Below are 27,589 nucleotides of genomic sequence, written 5' to 3' on the forward strand. Positions count from 1 at the left end.
CCGCCTACTGTTTTACATTTTTATGAGTCAAGTGAAACAAAATTTGGTCACACTTTATATTAGGTGGCCTTAACTACTATGTACTAACATTTAATACATACAAGACTATGTATTTACTGTGTAACTACACATTGTTCTGCAAAATTCCCCCATTTATTGCTACTGCGGTTGAGGTACGGGTAGGTTTAGGAGTAAGGGTAGGGTTAGGATTAGGTTTTGGGGTGAGGGTTTGTGGTAAAGTTGTACCCACAGTGTAACTAAAAATGTAATTAAATTCAAGTACTTTAAATGTAATTAAAATGCAACAACATGTATGTACATTGTATCAAATAGTTAAGTACATAGTAGTTAAGGCCACCTAAAGTGGGTCCCAAAATTTTGCTGCCCAGCATAAACATCCTCACGGAAGTGAACTCTGTAATACTTACATATAGTGCAGGAATAACAAGTCAGACTTATGATCGTTTTGCGTTCACAGTAATTTCAGTTTTTACTCTGAAACACTGTTTTCAGATTCCTAACATTATCGTTTTCCAAAGTATGCTGCACTAGAGAGTGACATTTTCAAATGAAATTGGTATTTGTAATCTGTTTTTGTTTGAAATCACTTTTCAAATTCCTCAGGTCATCTTTTTCCAAAGTATGCACTTGCAGTACTAGAGAGCGTTTTCTTAAGTCTTCATTTTCAGTGGAGAAAACTGCTGTTCCAGTGTGGATGAGATGCATAGATGTAGCGAAATCAATGTGTTTTTCAATGAAAATGTATAAGTAAACTGTTTTCATAATAAAAAAATAAAAAAATAATAAAAAAAAATACTGATATTATTATTTTCCTAACGTTTTCAAAAGGCTCCATTTTCGGTTGAGGAAAACGCTGTTCCAATGTGCACAAGACGCATAAATGAAGCAAAATCAATGTGTTTTCAAACAAAAATGTCTTTGTAATATGATTTCATTTAAAAAAAAAAACACTGTTTTCAGTAGTGTTGGGTTCGAGTCCATCTTAGTCGTGTCCGAGTCCAAATGGGGCCGAGGTGGACTCAAGACCGAGTCCATAACAGGCCGAGTCCGAATGAATCCGTTCAAGAATCTGAATTAAAATTGTAAATGTAAAGTCAACATCAATATTTTAAGCTTATTTTAACCTTCACAACTAAGAAAAACAATTTGTCAATATAAATGCAAAAAAACCAAATGATTCGTATCCTGCTGAACAGACTTCAAAGTGGTTTCAGAATGAAAGTATATGCTTTAGGTGTATGAAGACAAAACTGTCCTTCAACACACTTCTTATTGCGTTCTGTTGACTTTTTCAATTATTTATTGATATTTCCCCTCCACTCAAACATAGACTAAAGAAAGTGAAAGCTGCATTAGTCATTACAACCAGAGTAATTATTATTTCAAATTTTAATTTAGTTTTTTTCTACCTAATTTTCAGTTTGTCCATTCAGTTTAGTTTTATCTAAAATTATGGGTGATATACATTAAATGTAATTAAATACATTTAATGTGTTAATAAATGGTAATATTAAAACATTTAATAATGTCCATAAAATTAAATACAACAATATAAAATAAAAACAGAAAAGATCAGATACCATTAAACTTCTCCCCTCATTCGTGTTCTTCATTGTATTTTCTGATTTTTTTGCCATTGAAACGCAAGTGCCAGCTTTACAGGTAACACACAGAGGTTGCACTACAAGTATGTAAGGGACTGAGTTGTACAATTTCCATCATGGTGTATTTAATCCATCATATTAATTTAAATGTCCCTGATATGTTGTAAATTTGATTTTGTCTCGATATAATCAACCTTTTCAGTTAGAAATGATTTTGCGTATGATAGTACTAACTGTAGAGAGCTCATCAATATGAACACAAAGCCAAATCCTGGACATTTAGAGGCAATTTTGAAATCCCGGACGGATGCTTTTTTCAGGTCTGAAAAAGAGGACATGTAACCCTATGTTACATTATTTTTTGTTTGTTTGTTTGTTTTTCATTGCATCACAAATGTCATGGACTCTGGGGGAAAAAAAAAAAAAAAAAACAAGTCCGAAAGGCTAGAGTCCGAGTAAAAATGCATCCGAGTCCGTGACAAATCCAAGTCCATTAAAATTGGACTCGTGACTCGAGTCCAAACTCGAGTACCCCAACTATGGGGTACCTAATGTTATCGTTTCCCAAAGTATGCAGTTATGGAGAGTGTTTTTAAAAGTCTCCCTTTTCGGTAGAGGAAAACAAGGTTCTAGTATGGATGAGAGGTGTAATAGTAAAATGAATGCATTTTCAAACGAAGCGAAAACTTAGAAGTAATCTTTTTCCAGTTTCCTGAAGTTATCAATTTCAAAAGTATGCAGTAATGGGGAGCGTTTTCAAAAGTCTCTGTTTTTGGTAGAGGAAAACGCCGTTCCAGTGAGGACGAGAGGCATAAATGTAGCAAAAACAATGTATTTTCAAACAAAAGCATATTAGTAATCCGTTTTTGTTTGAAAACACAATTTTCAGTTTCCTAAGTTATCGTTTTCCAAAGTATGCGGTTCTAGAGAGCATTTAGGAAGTCTAGGTTTTCAATAGAAGAAAACGCTGTTCCAGTGCAGATGAAAGGTTTTTTTTTCCAAATGAAAACATTAGTAATCAGTTTTCATTTGAAAACACTGTTTTCAGTTAACTAATGTTATCTTTTTCAAAGTATGCAGTATTAGAGTGTTTTCAAAAGTCTCCATTTTTGGTGGAGGAAAATGCAGTTCCAGTATGGATGAGAGGTGTAAATGTTGGAATATATATGTGTGTTTTCAACTGAAAACATATTAATGTGGACTTCTGCCAAAGTGCAAATAGGCCCAAAAAGGTTTGATAATTTTTTTTTGAATGTGACTTCATGTTTCAAAGTGAATCTTCAGCTGGAATTAACGAAGACATTAATACCCCAGTGTACCGTGGGAAATTGTGTGGCTTAGTGAAGGTATTAGTGCTATGACGTGTCTCAGTTGTCGTGGGACATTTCTGTGACTGTCATCTCATTCTCGATAATGACCTAATATCACACATTCTGCCGTTCCCAGCAACTAAGTAATGCACTATGATAATTACTTTAGGACCTTAAAGCATCATCTAAATAACAGTTCAGGATTTGCATGAATCAAATTAGTCATTTTACAAATACATACATTGAGTTTATTCATAAGTCAGTAGTGAATTTGGAGCAGTCAATGTTATCAATATGCATGGTGTCGCTATTATGTGGTTTATATGCTTGACTGGTACAATGACATTAGTTGTTTTCACTCCAAATGAGAAAGGAAAAAAAAAAGAAAAAAAAAATGACATCAAAACATAAAACCAATATACTTTTAGGAATACCTTTTACCGTCCCTCCCAAATTCAATAAGCCCTTTTTCAATAAAAATGCCAATTGTTTTAATGCACAGCGAATACAAAAAAAAAAAAAAAGGATAAAATTTACTTTTATGAAAAAAATAAAATAAAATCATATATACAAACCTCTGTACATAAATGTGTATATATATTGAGGATAAAATGATCACGTAAAAATTATTATGCATTGATTTTGTCACCAAAAAATTTATATTCTGTCACAATTTTCTCACCCTCATGTTATTCCAACCCTGTATGTCTTTTTCATTTTGTATTCCACAGAAGAAAGAAAATTATACAGGTTTGGAACAACTAAATGACAGAATTTTCATTTTTAGATAAACTAATCATTAATAATAACGTTGATAAAACAATCTTCTGGCCATATTCCAGCCCACAGCCAAATCTCCATCCATTGTCAAGTGGAATTTCAGAAGTTAAATATGCACCATCTGCCAAAAACACCCAGAAATATCAGACTCCAGTTGCATCTATATTTGCTCTTGTCTGGCGAGGAGTCAGCTGATTTTCTGACGCCTGTACTGCTACTAAATAAACTGCACTTTGCAGCTTGTATTATCACATGTTGGCGCTTTGAGGGGTGATCTGGCAGTGGACAGCTACCTCTGAACACAGAATAATCAGCCGTTACAGAGGAGCCGAGATGAGGTATTCATCACGAATGCTGTCAGGGATGTTGACAGAAAATCATTGGAAGAGGGGAGCGACACTTATGTCTCTGTTTGGCAATGCTGTCTTCTCGCTTATTGGACGATTCCCGAGTCGATGGACGTCTGCTTCCGAGTGGTCTTTGGAGGGGGAGGTGGAGGAGTCTTGCTAGGTAAGGGGGGTGGAAGGTGCTGGAACAGTGAAGAGAAGAGAGGTTTTTAAAACTCAACTCTATCAAGACTTTTCAAAAACCAACTGAATATATTAACTAGATTTTTACATCTTCAATTTAAGTCTATGAGATTTTTTTCGCCCATTCTTTTGTCAGTCAGATGAAAATTTGAATCTGATGGTTTAGAAAAGTAACAGCACACTTCTCAGCAAGCCCCATTTGAGGTACTGGAGGTGCAGGAGTTACACAGTTCAACAAAGTTCAGTACTTAAGTGTTTATTCGCATGTCTAACCCTATGTAGATCAGTAGCAATTGTTATAGTGATGTTTGCATTAAAAAAGGACCATTGATGGTCATTTAAAAATAATAAAAAATGAAGAGCGTGCAATAAACTGTTTAATAAAAAGGGCTGTAAATGTCTTTGATGTATGTGAAACGCCATGGACATGGTTATACCCGTGGGTGTGGTGGAGGTGGAGGGGGTGTGGTTGGACTGGCCCTGTCTGAGTTGTCCATCAGGTTTCCATAGTCTCCGATGCTGCTTTTGACAGGAAGTGGGGGTGGAATTTCGCACTTATCTCCATAACCCATCCCATTGAGCTCTAGATCTGTAAAAAACAAACATGTTTATCATACATGGTTTATCAGCACATCATACTTAATCATATACATAACAGCACCATCTAAGGTTTGGACACACCACCTCATTCTTTATTATTCATATTTGTTCCACATTTAAGAATAATAGTTACAAAACAAATTGCATATTTGACTGGCTGGTTTCCTTTCCCTGTCTGGCCCAACTCATGCATAAACAGAATAAATAAAAAAAGTTCAATTTAAGATTCAGTTAGAAATAGATACGCTGCCAAAAGTTTTCAAATGATTCTATTCAAAAATAATTTCAATCATTTAAGTATAAGCCTTTAGATCAAAAGTTTTTTAAGATATTAAGAAACAAATTCAATCAAGTGTTTTCAAACTTTCCACTGGTAGTGTATATGAGCCACCTATTAGAGTAAACCATTTACATTAATAGGGTTTCTGCAGAATTTTTAAAATAAAATTTAAGACTTTAAGACCTTTTTTTCAAGACCTCAACAAATAAAATTAATACCGTATCCTCATACCAAAACAAACCAACACAATCTCAAAATAATCATGTATCACAGACTCTTACTTAAACAGGAGCACACATTCAACATGGCCTTAACGTTGCTTATCAGTAAAACAGGGTAGGCTATATGCAAGTTTAAAATACTCAAGAGAAGTTTTCCACATATACACTATATTGCCAAAAGTATTCGCTCATCTGCCTTTAGACGCATATGAACTTAAGTGACATCCCATTCTTAATCCATAGGGTTTAATATGACGTCGGCCCACCCTTTGCAGCTATAACAGCTTCAACTCTTCTGGGAAGGCTTTCCACAAGGTTTAGGAGTGTGTTTATGGGAATTTTTGACCATTCTTCCAGAAGCGCATTTGTGAGGTCAGACACTGATGTTGGACGAGAAGGCCTGGCTCGCAGTCTTCGCTCTAATTCATCCCAAAGGTGCTCTATCGGGTTGAGGTCAGGACTCTGTGCAGGCCAGTCAAGTTCTTCCACACCAAACTCGCTCATCCATGTCTTTATGGACCTTGCTTTGTGCACTGGTGCGCAGCCATGTTGGAACAGGAAGGGGCCATTCCCAAACTGTTCCCACAAAGTTGGGAGCATGGAATTGTCCAAAATCTCTTGGTATGCTGAAGCATTCAGAGTTCCTTTCACTGGAACTAAGGGGCCAAGCCCAGCTCCTGAAAAACAACCCCACACCATAATCCCCCCTCCACCAAACTTCATAGTTGGCACAATGCAGTCAGACAAGTACCATTCTCCTGGCAACCGCCAAACCCAGACTCATCCATCAGATTGCCAGATGGAGAAGCGTGATTTGTCACTCCAGAGAACACGTCTCCACTGCTCTAAAGTCCAGTGGCGGCGTGCTTTACACCACTGCATCCGACGCTTTGCATTGCACTTGGTGATGTATGGCTTGGATGCAGCTGCTCGGCCATGGAAACCCATTCCATTAAGCTTTCTACACACTGTTCTTGAGCTAATCTGAAGGCCACATGAACTTTGGAGGTCTGTAGTGATTGACTCTGCAGAAAGTTGGCGACCTCTGCGCACTATGCGCCTCAGCATCCGCTGACCCCGCTCTGTCATTTTACGTGGCCTACCACTTCGTGGCTGAGTTGCTGTCATTCCCAATCGCTTCCACTTTGTTATAATACCACTGACAGTTGACTGTGGAATATTTAGTAGCGAGGAAATTTCACGACTGGACTTGTTGCACAGGTGGCATCCTATCACAGTACCACGCTGGAATTCACTGAGCTCCTGAGAGCGGCCCATTCTTTCACAAATGATTGTAGAAGCAGTCTGCATGCCTAGGTGCTTCATTTTATACACCTGTGGCCATGGAAGTGATTGGAACACCTGAATTCAATTATTTGGATGGGTGAGCGAATCCTTTTGGCAATATAGTGTATATCACATTAAAATTGGTTTATGTAACATTATATAAATAGATACAAATTAGAGGTGGACTGATATTGGATTGTGCTCAGTGCTCGAAGTGGGCAGATACTCACCATACGCAGTACCTGCACTTCTCTGATTTTTCTTGTGTACCACCGGTATGATGTAATGTTTTTATTTAATTTAAGTCAGTGATTTGATGAGGCCCGCCAATCACGTTTACCTGACCTTCCAAAAGATTTGATAAAATCGCAGTAAATATCCAAGCGCTCGCTGCGCAAAACTCAGCGGTGAGTTTAACAACACTCAACATGTGCAACAATAGTAGCTGCGGTCATCAAGCGTTCCGTGGTGCAGTTCCAGTTAGCTTTTTATTCTCCATTCTTTTCTGTAGTGCTTGTAAATAGATTATGTGAAGTGTCACTGAACTTGCCTATGCATATATCCTGACAGTGTTTGGTTCTACATACAGATCTGGGTCAGCGTTAGGGTTGCTCCGATACCAAAATTTTGGGGTCAGTATGATACCAGCCCTGGTACCTCGGTATCGATACTATAATCAACAAATTAAAAAGTCTCAGATTTCTGATGAAATTACACAGAAAATTACTTGATTAAAAGAACTGCATAAAGTCTCACAGACACAAATTATGCGTTTTCCGTTTAAATTTTTCTGGATTCCATATTAAATATTTTAATTCAATGTTACAATCAAATGGTGTTTAATCAAATTGATACATACAGCTTTAATCAAATAAAAATATTTTTTTTTTGTTTTTTATATTTACCAAAAAATTGCAATTTTATTTTTGGTAAATTAAAATGCTGCACAACAGAGCTAGCTTCACAGTATTAATTAAAACATTAATGGAAAGAATTTTTTTTTTATTACCTGTGGTACAAGGCTGCTGTGGCTGAATCACAACATGCTAATAAAACACTTGCATTCGTGATATTGCTTACAGATGATAATAACAATAATAATAATAATAATAATAATAATAATAAATATAGCCTATATATAACCTATTTATAGCATGGTAGAGACATGTACTTCACACATGTACACAACATTTCATTAATTTGTTATTAAACATTGCAAGAGTCTTCATATGAACTGGTGATTGAATCAAAGTATCGGTTTTATGACTAGCGGATTTGTAAAACATTATTTTAGCGTTAGCGATAAATAATAGTAAACTGTAATTCTGTCATCTTTTGACATATCAGTGTGAGATTTTGCACAGAACTTCAGAGTGATGTCATCTTGAAGCCTGTTAGGTTGGAAAAACATTAGTCAAAAGGACATTAGATTTTTCTGGACATATGGCTATAGAGACAATGTGTACATTTACATAAATGCACACCTTTCAGCCACTTTGTATTGTATTCATTTTTGCTACAAATTAAATTGAAAGACATGTATCCTACACATACATACCGAGTTTCAAGTCAATTGGAGCTATGGTTCAGGAGGAGTAGATTTTTGTAGTTTTGGACAAATTTGTATTGTACAGGAAAATCAATCATGGTGGACTTTATGGGTTCTAGAGGCTTTTTTGTTCCTAATTAGAAATGAGGCATATATACCAGGTTTCAGAAATTTTGGACTTATGGGGTGGAAATGGCATCACTTTGAAAATGGACAAATTGTGGCGTGGCTGTAGCGCCACCTATAGGCTCACGTAGGCCATTTTTGGTGTGGTAGTTACCCGTGGCCAGGTGGCCAGGTGCTACTACCACAGTATCAAGGTGCCAAATTTCAAAACTTTTTACCAAGGAGATCTCGAGTTATTGGGCAATTTAGAGCTACAGGAATAATAAGAATAGTAAGAATACTAACAAAAACAATAGGTTTCCTCCTACCGGAGGAATCCTAATAATAATAAGAAGAATACTATTAAAACATCCATTTAATATTATAGAATTGTTTTTATGAATATTATTGCTACTTTTTGAATATTCAATTTGTATACATTAGTTATATTTTTCTGTCTTCACTTTCACGCACCCAGTTGAATAGAGCTATCATTTAAGGGGGACTTTTATTTTGACAGACCTTTGAGTTCTTCCTGTTTTTACTGATAAGTTATATCAAGATTCCCATTAATGCTGGGATACTCTCATCGTGAATCTTGAGCTGAACTCTCCGAGCTGAACCAGAGGAGTTAATTTAAGTGTTAACAGCCTGTGGCATGGGGAGCGTGGTCATACGTTGCTCTGCGGGAGAGGGAGAGCGGTAAGGCTCGTCGCCTGGGTTGTGATTACTCTAACACCTGTCTCTAATTATAGTGAAGGTGGAGGGAGAACTGAAAAGGCACCCCAGCCTCTCAGTGTTGGAGAGAGAGCAACATGATATGTCTTCTAAGAGTGTGAAGAGTTTATATTACTGAGAACCTGTTTGTGTGTATGTTGGCCACCAAGAGCCCTTTTTGTTTCTATTCCTTGTGATGCTGAAAGAGTAATACAAATACTCACATTGACTTTTCACTGTCTCTTGACTCCTCCATTGCCCATGAACTCAAACTATCACACAGCCATTTATACTCTAAACACACTGCATGAAAATTAAGCACCAGTAGTGTGTGTTGCATTTGTGCGAGTGTGCGTGCGTGTGTGTTTGTGAAGCAGCTGACAGAACAGAGTGGCACCTCTTGTTCATTCTGTAGCATGCAGCGCATGTGACTGTATAATATTTAAATTACATCCTTCTGCCATTTAATGATCACACTTCAGTTTTGGAAAACTGAATTTAAGACATTTTAAGACTTTAAGGATCTGCGGGAACCCTGATTAAGTGAAAAAATAAGTCTGCACTACAAACTACTGGAATTAGAAATGCATTTAAAAGCAACTGCCCCATAATTTTGATATTGAAGACTTGTTACCATGTTATAACACATGAATACGTATGCTATAAATACACATATAACATGTTTATTAAGGTGTAATAACATTGTCATAAGACTTCAATATCAAACTTATGAGGCATATGCTTTTGAAAACACTTTCTGACTTTAAACTCCAGTTGTGGGCCACAAAATGAAGCCACTGTCTGCGGCTTGAGGCAGCCTGTGCGTTCATTCTCTACGGGATAAAGTAGAACTCTATTATCTGAAAGAGTTACATTGAAATCTCAGCACAGATATGATGACATAGTGTGTAAACTCTGAATTCAGACAGTGGGCTGAACCCATGGGAGAGTAAACGCCCAACAAACCCTGAATCCATTATGGATCTTAACACGCAGTGAGTGGGATACAAGAGCAGACATGCTTTATCTGAGTTATTTAACACCTCTGCACTCTCCCAGAACTCCCTGTTTAACATCAGAACATTACCTTTATGTGTCATCACACTGAGACATAATAACAAGTGTGCGTATACAGGGCATCTTAGTTCACTTTGTTCTAATTTAAGCTTGAAAATATCAGGGAATTTTCAAAATAGGGATTTCTATGGCTCAAAAAGGCATGGGAATTATTCTAATATTTAAAAAGTAATTTAATTTCCAATAGTAAACTAATTTTTCTAGTTATTTTCAGGTCTAAAATCTTTTATCAGTCATGCTCTCTACTGATGAAGTTACTGTTTACAAACAAACGCTCAGCTCCGGCAATTCTGGGTTCTTTTGGCAGCCCAGAAATCAACTGCTTTCAATGGGCAATTCGCCCAAACGGTGCTTTTTGTGGGGTTGAAACGCCCTGCTTCTTTAAATTTTCATCAGGATAAACCCAATATTTGACAATATATGAAATTTCACGGACCATAATTATTTTTTTTAATTTTATTTTTTTCCCTTTTTTCACCCAATTTGGAATGTCCAATTCCCAGTACGCTTTTAAGTCCTCGTGGTCACGTATTAATTCGCCTCAATCCGGGTGGCAGAGGATGAATCCCAGTTGCCTCTGCGTCTGAGACCATCAACCAGCGCATCTTATCACGTGGCTTGTTTAGAGCGTTGCCACAGAGACATAGCGTGTGTGGAGGCTTCATGCCACCCACCGCGGCATCTGCGCTCAACTCACCATGCACCCCACCGAGAATGAACCACATTATAGGGACCGCGAGGAGGTTACCCCATGTGACTCTACCCTCCCTAGCAACCGGTCCAATTTGGTTGCTGGCTGTCTGACCTGGCTGGAGTCACTCAGCACGCCCTGGGATATGAACTAGCGAACTCCAGGGGTGGCAGCCAGCGTCTTTTACCACTGAGCTACCCAGGCCCCCTCCACCATAACTGTTTATCCCACCAGCTCTAATAAGACACATTTGCCCTGCAGCTGCTGTGTTACACTTTTAGGTGTAATGAACCTACACATGTCTTACTTATTGAAGGAATTTAGCTTTTAAAATTCTTATTGAGTAATCATACAGTAAATGACTGGAAATGCATGCTTTATAAAGTGTAGGAACTCTGAAAATGTGAGATCAGTGTGAAGTATGTAACATACTGGATACAGAAAGTAAGCTGAACTGTAGTTTGGGTCGGGGGGTGATAGGGGGTGGGATGGTGGGCGCTGTGGAGTTGGCTGGTACTCCTGGGGAGACGGAGAGCCTCTTCTCGCCCAGCAAGTTGATGACCTGGCTCTTCGGTCTCTGGGGTCTCAACGGACTGATCTAAGGAGAGGAGAATATGATAAAAAGATACAACATTAAGACTGATCTCTCCTGGAGGAGGGATGATGATGACCACGGAACTACAGGCAAAAAAAGAGAGCCGACAAATGCTATTTAAACAAAAGTCCTTAAATTATCATGACCATTTCCCCCCAAAAAAGGAGTGGGCATGAACTTAGAAGTCCCAGTTACAATGACACACCCCTAATATGGAGATATTGACAGTCACAGCATCTAAGATTTAAAAATGTTTAATAATGTACAGCTTTAGAAACCTATATATATATATATAGGATTCCTTCATATAATAAACATATTTGTATAGATACTTTTTATGGATTTTCATAGGTTTAATAAAAAAAAAAATATGTTTTAGAACCCCTAACCTACCCCTAAACCTAACTACTTAACAATCTAAAAAAACATATCTCAGTACTGTATCCCCATATAATGCAAGTGAATGGTGGCCAAAACTTTGAAGCTCAGAAAAGCACATAAAGGCAGGATAAATGTAATCCATAAGACTCCAGTGGTTTAATTAATGTCTTCTGAAGCGATCCAATCGGTTTTAGGTAAGAACAGACCAAAATATAACTCCTTTTTCCCAATAAATCTTTCAAGCTTGATTACACTTTGATCTGCGCATGTGTCACGCACTGGGAAGTGTAATCGAGCTTGAAATCGTGCCTAGAGATAGCAATTATATGTTACATTTTAGTCTGTTCTCACCCAAAACTGATCAGATCACTTCAGAAGACATGGATTAAACCATGGATTACTTTTATGCTGCCTTTATGTGCTTTTTGGAGCTTCAAAGGTTTGATCACCATTAACTTGCATTGTAAGTTTGTGTTCAGCAGAAGAAAGAAAGTCATATACATCTGGGATGGCATGAGAGTGAGTAAATGAGAGAATTGTAATTTTTGGGTGAACTTTTCCTTTTGACTTAGTAAAACTATATAATCCTTTGAAACAAGTTGAACACAGCACCAGAAATCACACAGAATAAAATGAAAACGCTATAATGTCAAATTAGGTAAATGGGTCAACTGCATTAAATAAATGTGATGGCATTGAACATTTAATTAAACTCATTGATTATAACTCAACCGATTCATTTAATGAATTCTTAAACATTTTAACGTCTCTAAAGATGTTCATACAAAAATGTATTTATGTTTTAGATGCTGTTCATATATAAACACATTAACATTGTATGTTTCAGTGTCTTTGCAAACGTAAGCAAATGTATGTCTGCTAGAACCACAATTTACATATGAATACCTACGAACACTCATGAGATCACATTGTGTTTCTATACATCAGGACTATAAAGAACGGCCATTTAAACTGCAGCCATGGAAATGAAAACAAATAGTCCAGAGTGGATACATTCAGAATGGAAAATATGTTCATTAATAACAAACAAAATATTAAAGAACAGCAACTGAAACAGCTTCCGATCATTTACATGAGGATACAGGTTTGTATAGTAATTTGCATAATTTAATATATTATTCAATCTGCTTGCCAGCTGCAAATGACCGTTATTAATAGGAGATCAGTATATTGTGCTTTACAGGCAAATTCTCAGTGGAATAAATCATTGTGTTTCTCCCTGGACTCGCCAACAAGGTTTTATCTGCCTATTTTCAATATGTTGTCTATGTAGTGAATTAATTGTTCTTTCTGGAGCAACTTCAACAATGCTTGAGTTGCATGTTGCAGTATTCACTGCAGTTCAGAATCAAGGATTCATTGGCATATACTGTATGACTTTGACATATACAAATATTGTTTGGAATGAGACAATAACAATGGAAAAGGATTTTTCGTAATGAAAGATGAACTAAACTTGTTTGCTTTCAATGTGACAGATTAATTGAGTGGCAAATCAGACATTTTTCAGGTCTCTTTTGTCATTTCAATGTGAATTGTAGAGGCCAGAGCCTTGCAGAAAAGGTGAAGGTCATTGTGATTAATTATAAAACACAAACTGTTCTCTCAAAGGTCCAGGGCAGAGTCATTATGTACTTCAGTCTCCTTTTATTCAGATCAGTGAGGTTATTGTATGTGCGTTCACAATACTACATTAGTCAGTGAGGTCAATAACTGGGTCAATGACTATGAATGGGTCAATTTATTCATATTATGGGCCTCTTCATATGTCATTGTATTGTTTTATTCTAAAACAGCTCCATCATATTTGGCTTTAATATTCACAGAGCTTAAAAAGGGCTCAAAGAGTACAACTCACACACAGAAAAAGAAAGAAAGAAATTTGCATTAGGATCGACTGACTGAGATGGAAAGCAAACATTAATTTATGTACAGGTTTTTTCGTCTAACTAGTTGGGATTGCGACAAAATATTTGGCCTGACACTAGGTTTCTATTTTGGTCGTGGTGTGCTGGACAGCTCTGCTCACAGTGATTTATTATTGGTCTAAAATCATACACCATGTTGTCATGCTATTTTTGATTTTGAATGCAAATGCGAAAAATCATTTAGATGACATTTGAGAGCTTAATTTCAAGGATTTCAGTCAATAATAGCTTACATTTTTTCTGTTTCTCACACAAATCTATTTTTTTTTTTATCTTCAGAAGACTTGGAATATAGCAGACCAGACATACAGACTACTTTTATAGTGTTTTTTTTTGTCCTTTTCTGAGCTTGACAGTTGTGGTCACTATGTAATGTCATTGTACGAAAAAGAGCTGTGTGAAGATTCTTAAAAAATTCACCTTTTGCATCCCACAGGAAAAAATAAAATAAATAACAGCGTACAGGTTACGAATGACATGAGAGTAAAACATAACAGAATTTTCATATTTGGATGAACTACTCCTTTAAACATCATATATGTTCTAATTGGGTGTGATTTTGTTGCTTCAAGGAGCATTTTCGCTTTTAGTGAGGATGGAAAAACGGCTTGCAGCTGAAATATATGTCTATTCTATGGCTAAGAGGTAATAAATTCCCAATATATTGTTCAGATTGAGAATTTATGCTGATGAATTGATTCAAGTATTTGACATAAAAGATTGAATTGAGGTTTATTTTTATATATGGTTAAAAAAAATGGCTTCTTAAAGGTAAAAAATGCCCTTAGAAATCAATTCCAGGGGGCAAATATTTATCCTTAATGGATAAGTTAATAGTTAGAACTAGGGATATGCATGAGTAATTGAGTACTCGTTCTGCACCAGCTAGTCAAATATTAAAAACACTACTTGAATATTGCAAAAATTACTTTTCTTTGTGCATTTGCCTGCCGTGAGCAGCGCTGAATACTGTACTTTACCTCTGGATCTCTTACCAAATCTCGCGTTACAACTGAGCCCATTGGAGGGCTGTGAATGAGTGTCATTGAGGTGTTGGATGAGAGAAGATATAATGGCGTCAGTGCTTTTGAAAGCAAAGCCTATTGCTGCACTAGCAATACTTGTAATATTTTACAATTTCTTTTTAAATTCTACTCTATTGGTATTCGGTGATTGTTGAAGTCAGGCATAACAGACAAGGATGTACTTTTATTTTATAAAGAAACTGCAAAGCGGTACGAGAAACTCTGAAGCTTGACCAGTATGTGTGTATGTGCGTTAAATCTCTTAACATGGGTAAAGTACATTTTATGAAAAGCCAACTTTAACCACTTATATTTCTGAATAAAAACATGTGAATTGCTAAAATGTGTTAGCCTTTACATAGACTAAGTTTTTTTATATACAGTATGTGCATTACTCTAATTTCATCAGAATTGGTTTCTATGATTCTAAGCTCCGGGTGAGTGCAAATGTTTTTAACTTTTTTATTTCAAGTTTATTAATACATATTTGTTGATTTCATTTCCCCCCCCCTTGAGAAAAGCAAAGTTGGTTGTAGTAGTCACCCTATTTTTAAACTGTTCAAGTATAAATGACATGTACGTGTCATACTTGTTATTTTAATTTATGAGTAACTTATTAATCTTTTTTTTGTGGGTTAGAGTACTTGACTACAAAATCACTTGAAAATCCCCATCCCTAGTTAGAACATTAATTAGTGTTAATCAGTGGGTGTGTACGGATTTGGAGATGTCTGTGTTTACAAGGGCACTCACAGTCTCTGACAGTATAACGGCCTCGTTGGACTGTAGGGGAATATCTGCAGCCTTCAGCTCCTTATCAAAGATCTCCTGATGTTTACTGTTACGTTTCTCTTTCTTTTTCTCCTTCTTCTCTTTCTCAGGTTCGTCTCGGTCCAGCTTGTCCTGTGACTTACAATGAAGCTTTTTTGGTAAGAGAGGCTCCAAGGCAAATCTATGAGATGAAAGAGAAAATGAAAGGGGAATAAAATGAAGAGGGAAAGAGAATCAATGAGAAAAAAGGTTGAGATTATTGAATAATGGGTTAATTTTTTGGTTAAAAATGAACAAATTGCCATTATTGATTGAGAACATAAACAATCAGTGTTCAAAACAATGTTCTTACCTTACCACAATTCACTATGTTAAGCCTATAAAAATGAATAAAAATATTTGTATTTTGAGCTGTCGGGTTCGATTTGGCGTGAAATCGCTGGCTTATGACGATCGTTCTTGCGTCATTACGTCATGTCCGCACACAGAGGAAAGAAGAGCCGGCTGTCTCATGTTCCGGCAGGAGAAACTAACTACGCTGTTTAACTCAGTTCAGTCACACTCACACAGTTCAGGACAGCATCGTTGCAGCATCGCTGTTTATCTATTATCCGTTTGGCGAAGTTGTTGGATATGTTTTCTGGTAGGGTTGTTGAAGCTTATATTGCTTGTCATGCTTCTATGAATCAAACATAACTCGTGCATTAACCGATCGCGATGTATCTGCGTTGTCCGGTGAAGTCACTGTGACATGTTTAAAATTTAAAATGTAATCATATTATTTTTACGTTTAAAGTGCATTTTTTCCCCTTCATTATTGAATCCTAAATTTATGTTATTGTGTGCATTGCATAGACTTGCTATTGTAGTAACTGAGGCTGGACAATATGGTATAAAAATAATAAAGTCTTCAATTGAACTCGTATCAGCCACATCACGAGTTTAACCTCTTAAATTGAAAATTATAGTACAATTCAAACATTAATAGTAGCTAAAACACTTAAATAATCATATTAAGATCTACTGGTGGTGGCTGAGGAGAGTCCCCTGTTCTTTATTTAAAAGTGCTTTGAGAATTCATTCAAATATGCAAATAAGAGTGTTGTTTATCTTCATCAAAGCAAATAATATTTCCATTTCAAATGTTTAATCGTATAACATAATATCAACATGAAAATAGCACGTTATGACTCTGGCTCCAGTCATGATCACACACAGGCGATGTCAAGGTAAGCTCAAATTGGGAGATTCATCCACTAGAAGAGCAGTGCCGAAACGCAACTGAAGTAATGTATTTCTCCACAAATTGCTTGCAATTTTAAGTTTCAACCACAGATGTCGCTAGAGAGCACAAATTTACGTAATGAAGCTTTAATTGGATAAGACGACTGTCCTGTTTAATACCTGAGACTTCTTATGAAGTCTTGAGCAAATATTAACACTGAGTTGACATTTAACTCCAACTTTAAACTAAACAGCATGTTTCTGGCATACAGTCTCAGCTGTCATGGCAACTCGCTGTATTAGCTAACTAAAAATATAGTTCACACTTAATCAGAAATTCTTACTTGAACTACATATTGAAAAGTTCAATGCTACATCACATTTTTATGATACTTCTGAGATCAACTTTAGAAACTGAGAACTACAGAAGCTTTGTAGTGGCCACAAAAATTATTTGAACACTTAAATCACACTTAAAAGGTATGAAAGTGATTACATTATACAGTGCTGTACAGTATTTGACCCCTTCCTGATTTCTTCTGTTTTTGTGTATTTTTCATACTAAATTGTTTTAGATCTTCAAACGAGATATAACATAAAACAAAGGCAACCTGAGTAAACACAAAATACAGTTTTCAAATATATATTTTATTGAAGCAAAAAAGTTACTCAACACCTGTATCACCCATGTGAAAAACTAACTGTCCCCTTAAACTTAGTAGCTGGTTGTGCCACCTTTAGCAGCAACAACTGCAAGCAAACGCTTCCAATAACTGGAGATCAGTCTTTCAAAATGCTGTGGAAGAATTTTGGCCCCCTCTTCTTTGCAGAACTGCTTTAGTTCAGCCACATTGGAGGGTTTCCGAGCATGAAATACCCGTTTAAGGTCCTTCCACAGCATCTCAATCAGGTTCAAGTCAGGACTTTGACTAGGCCACACCAAAACTTTAATTTTGCTTCTTTTGAGCCACTCAGAGGTGGACTTACTCCTATGCTTTAGATCATTGTCTTGCTTCATTATCCAGTTGTGCTTGAGCTTCAACTCACGGACTGATGACCGGACGTTCTCCTTTAGGATTTACTGGTAGAGAGCAGAATTCATGTTTCCCTCAGTTATTGCAAGTCGCCCTGGCCCTGAAGCAGCAAAGCATCCCCACACCATCAAACTATCACCACCATGCTTGACCGTAGGTATGATGTTCTTTTTGTGGAATTCTGTGTTTGATTTATTCCAGATATAATGGGACCCCTGTCTTCCAAACAGTTCCACTTTCGATCTTGGCATAATGCGCTACTGGGAGAGCCCTTTTAGCCAACTTCATGCTGCTGAAGAAGTTCTATTAAGGTGTTGATTTGATTGAATGGAGCTGGCAGTAACTAGGCCTGGGTGTGTCTAGTCCAGCTGAACCCCATTATGAATGCAGTTTCATAGATCTGTAACTAAGGGGGCAAATACTTTTTAATACAGGCCCAGTTGGTATTGGATAACTTTTTTGCTTCAATAAATAACATTATCATTTAAAAACTGTATTTTGTGTTTACTCAGATTGCCTTTATTTAATGTTAGATTTTGTTTGAATTTTTAAAACAATTTAGTATAAGATACACAAAAACAGAAGAAATCAGGATTGGGGCAAATACTTTTTCACAGCACTGTACAACAATATATCAAACCAAGTTCTCAGGACTAAAGCAATCAAAGTGATTTTCGGTGGATGCATGAAGTCAGCTGTTTGTTGTTTTATCATTTTAAACATCTTTTTATATGTGAAATGTTTTGCTTGAAAAATGTGTTTGTACTATATTTCTTTTAATATAAATATCACTTGGTTTGATATTTTGAAATCAATTGCATTAACATTCAAACATTTACATTAAGTGTGTATTACATGGCCAAATACTTTTTGTTTTGCTATATGCGTTTTCTGATACAGCTGAACTCGTTAAACAAAACAAAAAATTACTGTATCATCACTATTGGATTTCACTGAAACAACCAATTTCTTTAAAATGCAGTGATGCTTGCAAAAAATCATACATCATCCACGTAAACAGTCCTTTAAGAGTGAAAATCCACATTAAAGTGTACCAAAACTGCTGACCTGCCCAATAAAAAGACTCATGGGCAATTTTGTAAAGAGGGATGCAACAAAAAGCAGGCAAGGATCTCTGGCTCTTGTAATCAGAATTTCTGCGGCCCAGTGGTGGCTCGAGCTAATCAAAGCACTATAATGAGATGGATTAGCTAATCAAATGAGAACGCTTGTAAAGTTCTGCCCTTCACAATTAAATACTGGAGGAGAGCATCACTGATAGCATCGCTCCCTTTAAACATATGCTAATTAATCATTAAGGCTGGCATATGTGTGCTCGTCACGCTGGGCTACAACGAACCTCTCACTGTGTCAGGATTAAGAGAGACAGAAGAATGCAACAAAGACAGCGTACATATGATTTTATTACAGTTAAAGCCACTGTAATGCACAGCCTGGATTGGCTTTTTGCTTATTTAAATTGACAGCAACAGCAATATGATCAAAGACATAAATGTTTCAATAGTTATCAAATGTCTCATGACAAGGTGTATAATGCGAAGAAACAGTATGAGTTGGTTCGCACAAATTTCTCACGCTACTATACCTACATTTTTGCAAAATGATTTAAATGTGGCTCATTGTACATATCACGGCAGTTTCCTGGTGAAATGAACACAAGAGGCCCTACAACAATGACCCTGTTCCACACACAATGCTTTCTTATTACATCTAAACACTTTTACTATAGCGCATGACTTGTTAGGCGATCTTAACATTTGCAACTACATTTAACAGCTTGCGCGAGCATGGTCAAACTAATATAGCATTGCACTTGCAAAGTAAACGACTGGGGTACGAGTCCTAAAGAGCACGCGAGTCAACACATGAGACGAAAGTGTCATAGAAGCACCACATGTTGATGTGGTTGCTTCAGCTATTGCATTTTTCATCTCACATTTGCTTTTTACATCACTATAGGTTAGGTTTAGGTTTAAGGTTTAGGGTAGGGAGGCAGGTTTTGTTTTTGCTTAAAATCGTATTTTGTTTTGGAGAAAATTTTACTTGCTTTTAGCGCCACACAGTGGACATTTCACCTCAGAACTGCTGTGATATGTGCAAGTAACCATGTAATATTTTGCTAAAATGTTGCAAAAGTTGCATAATTTTCATGAGATCAGGCTGTAATTTCCATGAATTTTCCAGGCCTGGAAAACACAATTTTAAAATTCTGATAGATTTCCATGACCATGGGAACTCTGTTTTACAGTTGCCAAGCATCGTTGCAACTTGGTACATGCATGGCATATAATATAGAACATGCAGTCACTGGCACATTTAGGCTCCATCCAAACTAATAGGTTTTCATTTGAAAACGCATTGATTCCACTACGTTTACGCCTCATATCCACACTAGAATGGTGTTTTCCTCCAACAAAACTTTTGAGACTTTTGAAATCACATCCTATGACACCATACTTTGGAAAAATATGACATTTGGAAATTGAAAACAGATTGGTGTTGATGTGGTCTTACTGGCATTTTACAACAGCTGATTCTCTGTGAACTTTTTAAAGGCTTCACTATTATTTTTTCATTTTAAGTGTGGTGGCATGATGCTTTTAGAGACACACAGCAGGTGTTGGAATGTGAAGTGTACTTTACCACATTCAGGTGCATTATGACTGTAAGCGTGTGGATGAGTACAGACCGCCCACAGAGAGACGAGATGGAAATGATAAAGTGCAGCATTATGAATAAAAAAAAAAAATCACTTTCACTTGGAAATGTTCTGTGCTATTACTCCAACAGCAATAATAACATAATAAATCACTTTCAAGAATTCAGCATATTTAATAGAAATCTGGATTAGTGGTCAACCAACATCGGTTTTTAAATGGATGAAGAAATCTAGAGAGCAGGGTGGCTGATGGACTAATATATATATATATATATACACACACAACAGTTAATTCCGGTCCTCAAATCTGCTTGGACATGAGGAATTGCAAGAGTGCTGATAAAGGAGTCATAGGAAAATAACTTTTGTGTACCATGGAATAAAGGAAACATTGGGATTTGGAACGAGACGAGGGAATCGTATTACAGGTTATTGACCTACATCATAATTTGTATTGCGTAAATAAATATTGAATGAGTAACCAAACTTGTTCACAGACATTTCCTTTCTTAAAATAAAGTGTTGGATAGGAGGCCAGATTAAATTGAATGCCTGTTTTGTATCGATTTTCAGTTCTGATTGTTGATTGGTTGGTCTTTTATTGAGAATGAAAGTCGTACGATATCTTACGATTTCACCATCTCATACAAATTATACATTGTCCTGAGACTATGTTGGAACATTTTGTTATTTTTAAGTAAATGTTTAGTATATGTTGTGTAAAATAAGTATTCATATTAATCCAGCAATTTTGATTATATCTGTGTTGCTGTAATTCTATTGTTTTATATCGCCTTCATAACAGCTACTCCGCTGTCTAGATATTGGTATCAACACTGGTCATTAAAAACACAGCTGACCACTGATACATAATATAGTTTAAAGATGGCAAATGAGATGTTAAGTAAAACTCTTATTGCTGGCAAGGCTGTCGGAAGATTTTGGAAGTGACACAAGGTTGAGGGAACAAATCAAGTGTACACTGTAATTGGTCAACTCCAATAATCTCAAAATAGTGTAATATCGGTAGATGAATCAGTCTCAATATGTTAGTCTACCACTAGTCTGGATAGTATGTGTGTGTGTGTGTGTGTGTGTGTACCCATCTGATCCCGGTCTGGAGGGAGAGTTATCTGATGATATGGACGTCACAGACGCAATGGACAGCGGCCTCTGAGACGATGGCATGGTAAACGACCGAACCATCGAACGTGGTCGACTGCCCCGGCGTTCATCCGACATTGGAGGCTGAAACATAAACAGTTCATATTTGACATGAGTGTGGACATTACAATTTTTCTACTATTTTTGTTTTGAAGAAGCAGCAGCAATGTTTTATACTTTTGTAGCATTTTTTACCATGAAGTTCACACAGTCAAACAAAGTTACTTGCACCAAAACAGTCATAATTCAATTTTACAAGAACATTTTCCTCCTCCTCTCTGCTACTGTACATTTTTGACTTCTTCAAGTAAATAACCAGTTATGATGGGCTATCTTCCTTTTGTGAAATAAATACCAATGCCCCACAAGCTAAAGTGTGCAATTTTTTTTTTATGTGCAACTTTCTCCTCTCCTAGCCCTAATGGGCAGAGTTAACTATACTGTAAGTAAGTGATCATTATTTTCACAATTCCAATTGGTGACTCTAGTGGTGTAGAGATTAAACACTTCAGCTTTAAGCCAGAAACATACTTCAAGTGGGTATGCATACATAGATTAGAGCGCTTGGCCAATGCATTGCCATTGCGTGGTCAGGATGAACATAACGTAAGTTCTTGTGCTACCGTGGTGGGAACAAACCTCAGTACTGAAGGGGGTGATAGAGTTAACTTTAAAAGTCTGTGCCATTGAACTGTGTGTTATTATTCAGTTAAGCTGCTATAATTATATTTACTTTACCATACTTGCTTAGCAATATGCTCTTGAAACTGTTGCTCCACCATTACAATAGTTTTGAGTACTTGTATTGTGTTATGAATTGGGGTCCGGCACATTTTAGAATGCAACTACTCGTGAAATCGAGCTTGCTAGAAGCATCTGCGTTCACGTACTTGCAAACATTTCAGACTATTCCGAATATTCCTGGTTCAAAAAGAGTTGAGCTTAATTGACAGCATTTGTGGCATAATGTTGATTACAGCAAAAAAAAAAAAAAAAAAAAAATAATCTTGTCTCGTCCCTCTGCAAAAATCGAGCTTACAGTGAGGCACTTGTGAATGGGGCCAATTTTTGGAGGGTTTGAAGGCAGAAATGTGAGGCTTATAATTTTATAAAAGCACTTACATTAAATCTTCTGCTAAAACTGAGCTGTAAAGTTGTTTCAATCGTCATTTACCAGGGTTAGAGGGTTTACAACATTAATTCATCATGCCAACAAAGTTGCAAAATTGGATATAACTTTACACAGAAATGGTAAATAAACGATTTTATCACACTGAAATCATGTTTACACGCATATTATTTACGACTTGGGGTTATACTTTTGAAACAGTGAGTATTTTAATGTTTACGGATTGGCCCTATTCACTTCCATTGTAAGTGCCTCACTGTAACGCAGAATTTTTATCCTTTTTTAAAAAAAATTAAAGGAACACTTCAAAATAGATTTTTGTGGTAATCAACATTATGCAACAAATGTTGCCTAACCTGGAATATTCTGACTCTACAGACAGATAAAACTTTAGGAGAAAAAAAAATGACATACAAGGATAACACCAGGAGAACAGAAGGTTGATTCCTGCAGCTAAAAGGCCAATCTCATAGTGCAAGTGTGTTTTGCTGATTCCCCACTGCTTTGCCCTTAATATAGTCTTTATTTCCACATAACCTCTTTCCAAACATCCAATCCTGACACACACGCTTATCTGCCGCCTCCTCTCTCTGTCACGTGCGCCCTGTGCTGTCCTTGAAACAGTTGTTTAGCACACATCACGTTCTCACACGCTCTATAGGTGCCATCGCTACGGCAAACAGAGCGGCTGCTAATTCTAGCACCGGCGAGTACGATGATCAATAACCGCCAACTATAGTAACCATCTCTCTCTCTCTCTCTTTAGCTCATTTTTTCAAATTCAGTTGTTTGTTCCTCCCTATCATTAGCTCCTAAGGACTCCCAGCATTCTCCTATCATACGGCTCAGCACGCCGGTCTGTTCTGGAGGAGAGTCAGGGGTCGAGCGTCTTTCTCACGGTTACAGAGACATTCAGTCTGTGTATCTCAAAATACTGTACAGGTGTAGAAACTTTGCGACCTCATGCGCTACTTTGCTAAACAATCTTCAGTCCATAAATGCACAATTTAACAGGTAAATTAATAGGATGCATCACAATTTTAAACGATCATATTTAACATTTGCATAATTTTTATTTTTACATTTTTTTTATTTACTTATAATGCAAGTCAAGGTTTTGTTGCACAATAAACAGATGCAGTTTAGGTTTACTTAAGCTCTGTACTCTCTCACTGATCATTACAATAAAAAAAAAATAAAAAAAACGTTTTTGCTACTGTACCTTTAAGAGTTGTACATGCAAATGACCTCTGTTGTGACTGGCAATCCTCTTAGCATGTGAAATGAGTAACAGTGCCCATCACAAAGTTGCTGAATACTCCTTAGGCATCGATATGTAAATTGGTGAAATTGTTGTGATGTCAATACGGTGATACCAATCCCGCATTCTTAATGCATTTTTGCAGCTTACTGTAGTTTCCATAAATGATGTGGGTGGACTGAGGAGAGAGCTTTGCATTGTTAAGGATGTGTCTACAAGTACATCAGATTTGTACTTAAAAACAGTAAGAAAATTCTTGTTTTCTATTAAGTATAATATATACATTAGAGCAACAATGTTGAAAATCATCCTTTTCTGTTTTGTTTCACATAGGATTTGCAATATTTATATCAAATGACCCTTGAAAGCAGCACCAGGATCTGAATATGCAGGACATTCCTCAACAGGAAGATGATGTTCTAAAACTGTACATGGGTCATCTATCTACAGTGGCAAGAAAAAGTATGTGAACCCTTTGGAATTACCTGCATTTATGTATAAATTTGAGAGCTGTCAGTTGATGAATTTTTTTTCAAATTGTGATTAAAATTTTACTATTTATAATTCTTTTCTTGTCAAAATTCATTTATTTCCATCTTAGGAAATAAAACAAAACATTATGCAGCAATATAATGCTTTATTAACATTTTAAAAACAAAGCCTTCCACAGTATAAAGATAGAAATGCTCTAAAATATCACCAATTTAAGTAACATTAAACGTTTCCCAAAGTCTAAGTGGGAATTTGACTAATTGAAAGAACTAGTCCCCACATAGGTTGCATATTCATTGCAACGGGAATTAAATCTCTTAAACTCTCATCCTCTACAATATTAATCTGCTGGCAGACTGTGACTATCCGCTTTGTCACAGCAAGCTGCATTCATGATTCGTGTCAGGGTTAACGCCAGTGTCATGTGCCGCTTTGAACTCACCATGAACAGCGCCTGCAAAAAAAACTATAAAATGTCTTATTCTACGTTTTGGTGATGGTTAAGATTTGGTGTGCTTCTGTGGTAATTAAAACATGCCTTACATAGGCTGAAAAATACTTGGTTTCTATCACACGTCCCATATGGGCATGTTTTGTACATCAAATAGCACTAAGAGCGCCTTTCTCCATCCTTTTATCACTGACAGGGAAGCACTGTCAGAGATTCTTTTATTTACTGAGATAACAACCTCCACGGCTCTATCATAGGAGAGAGCATAATAGTCAACTATTGGAGTTGTGGGTTAGAGCTACTTTGACTTATAGAAAGTGCAAACATTTTGAGTTTGCTATTCATAAGAAGCATCTGCTGACGTGTACCATGCCCAACAATCATGCCATGCTCCAAATCACCGAGATCACATTTTCTCCCCATTCTGATGGTTGATGTGAACATTAACTGAAGCTCCTGACCCATATCTGCATGATTTTATGCACTGCAGCCACACGACTGGCTGATTAGATAATCGCTTGGATGATTATTGGTGCCAGACGGGCTGGTTTGAGTATTTCTGTAACTGCTGATCTCCTGGGATTTTCACACACAACAGTCTCTAGAATTTACTCTGAATGGTGCCAAAAACAAAAAACATCCAGTGAGTGGCAGTTTTGTGGATGGAAATGCCTTGTTGATGAGAGAGGTCAATAGGGAATGGCCAGACTGGTTCAAACTGACAATATCTATGGTAACTCAGATAACCGCTCTGTACAATTGTGGTGAGAAGAATATATACATATATATATATATATATATATATATATATATATATATATATATACACACACAGGTGCATCTCAATAAATTAGAATGTCGTGGAAAAGTTCATTTATTTCAGTAATTCAACTCAAATTGTGAAACTCGTGTATTAAATAAACTCAGTGCACACAGACTGAAGTAGTTTAAGTCTTTGGTTCTTTTAATTGTGATGATTTTGGCTCACATTTAACAAAAACCCACCAATTCACTATCTCAACAAATTAGAATACATCATAAGACCAATAAAAAAAACATTTTTAGTGAATTGTTGGCCTTCTGGAAAGTATGTTCATTTACTGTATATGTACTCAATACTTGGTAGGGACTCCTTTTGTTTAATTACTGCCTCAATTCGGCGTGGCATGGAGGTGATCAGTTTGTGGCACTGCTGAGGTGGTATGGAAGCCCAGGTTTCTTTGACAGTGGCCTTCAGCTCATCTGCATTTTTTGGTCTCTTGTTTCTCATTTTCCTCTTGACAATACCCCATAGATTCTCTATGGGGTTCAGGTCTGGTGAGTTTGCTGGCCAGTCAAGCACACCAACACCATGGTCATTTAACCAACTTTTGGTGCTTTTGGCAGTGTGGGCAGGTGCCAAATCCTGCTGGAAAATGAAATCAGCATCTTTAAAAGCTGGTCAGCAGAAGGAAGCATGAAGTGCTCCAAAATTTCTTGGTAAACGGGTGCAGTGACTTTGGTTTTCAAAAAACACAATGGACCAACACCAGCAGATGACATTGCACCCCAAATCATCACAGACTGTGGAAACTTAACACTGGACTTCAAGCAACTTGGGCTATGAGCTTCTCCACCCTTCCTCCAGACTCTAGGACCTTGGTTTCCAAATGAAATACAAAACTTGCTCTCATCTGAAAAGAGGACTTTGGACCACTGGGCAACAGTCCAGTTCTTCTTCTCCTTAGCCCAGGTAAGACGCCTCTGACATTGTCTGTGGTTCAGGAGTGGCTTAACAAGAGGAATATGACAACTGTAGCCAAATTCCTTGACATGTCTGTGTGTGGTGGCTCTTGATGCCTTGACCCCAGCCTCAGTCCATTCCTTATGAAGTTCACCCAAATTCTTGAATCGATTTTGCTTGACAATCATAAGGCTGCGGTTCTCTCGGTTGGTTGTGCATCTTTTTCTTCCACACTTTTTCCTTCCACTCAACTTTCTGTTAACATGCTTGGATACAGCACTCTGTGAACAGCCAGCTTCTTTGGCAATGAATGTTTGTGGCTTACCCTCCTTGTGAAGGGTGTCAATGATTGTCTTCTGGACAACTGTCAGATCAGCAGTCTTCCCCATGATTGTGTAGCCTAGTGAATCAAACTGAGAGACCATTTTGAAGGCTCAGGAAACCTTTGCAGGTGTTTTGAGTTGATTAGCTGATTGGCATGTCACCATATTCTAATTTGTTGAGATAGTGAATTGGTGGGTTTTTGTTAAATGTGAGCCAAAATCATCACAATTAAAAGAACCAAAGACTTAAACTACTTCAGTCTGTGTGCATTGAATTTATTTAATACACGAGTTTCACAATTTGAGTTGAATTACTGAAATAAATGAACTTTTCCACGACATTCTAATTTATTGAGATGCACCTGTATATATATAGTAAAATTGTTTATATCATTATTTTTCCAAATGTAAAACTTCACTCTAATTATGGAGAAATAACCTGTATATTTTTATGCTCTTAGACATTTACAAACAAAAAAGGGACCACTTTTTATTAGGTGTCTTTAACTACTATGTACAATTGTATGATGCAATGTACTTATTATGCACATACAGTACGTGTTGTAGCATTGTGCTTTCATTTAAAGTACCTGTATTTAATTACATCTGTAGTAA

General features: G+C 36.8%; 1 protein-coding gene across 2 annotated transcripts in view; it reads right to left on the reverse strand.

Moving 5' to 3' along the window:
* Positions 1–3,143: 3,143 nt before the first annotated feature.
* Positions 3,144–27,589, reverse strand: part of LOC127423600 (dedicator of cytokinesis protein 1-like) — a 361,421-nt gene continuing 336,975 nt past the window's right edge. The window contains exons 48-52 of one of the 2 annotated variants that reach the window (XM_051668049.1): positions 21,534–21,679; positions 15,476–15,674; positions 11,205–11,370; positions 4,683–4,834; positions 3,144–4,244 (exon numbers count right to left, since the gene is read on the reverse strand). In XM_051668049.1, coding sequence (XP_051524009.1) covers positions 4,149–4,244; positions 4,683–4,834; positions 11,205–11,370; positions 15,476–15,674; positions 21,534–21,679 — 759 coding nt within the window. In that variant the 3' untranslated portion in view covers positions 3,144–4,148. The remainder of the gene's footprint in view (positions 4,245–4,682; positions 4,835–11,204; positions 11,371–15,475; positions 15,675–21,533; positions 21,680–27,589) is intronic. The other variant, XM_051668050.1, reaches the window with a different exon arrangement.

This window comes from Myxocyprinus asiaticus, chromosome 32 (genome assembly GCF_019703515.2).
Source record: "Myxocyprinus asiaticus isolate MX2 ecotype Aquarium Trade chromosome 32, UBuf_Myxa_2, whole genome shotgun sequence".
In the NCBI taxonomy this organism is placed as follows: domain Eukaryota; kingdom Metazoa; phylum Chordata; class Actinopteri; order Cypriniformes; family Catostomidae; genus Myxocyprinus; species Myxocyprinus asiaticus.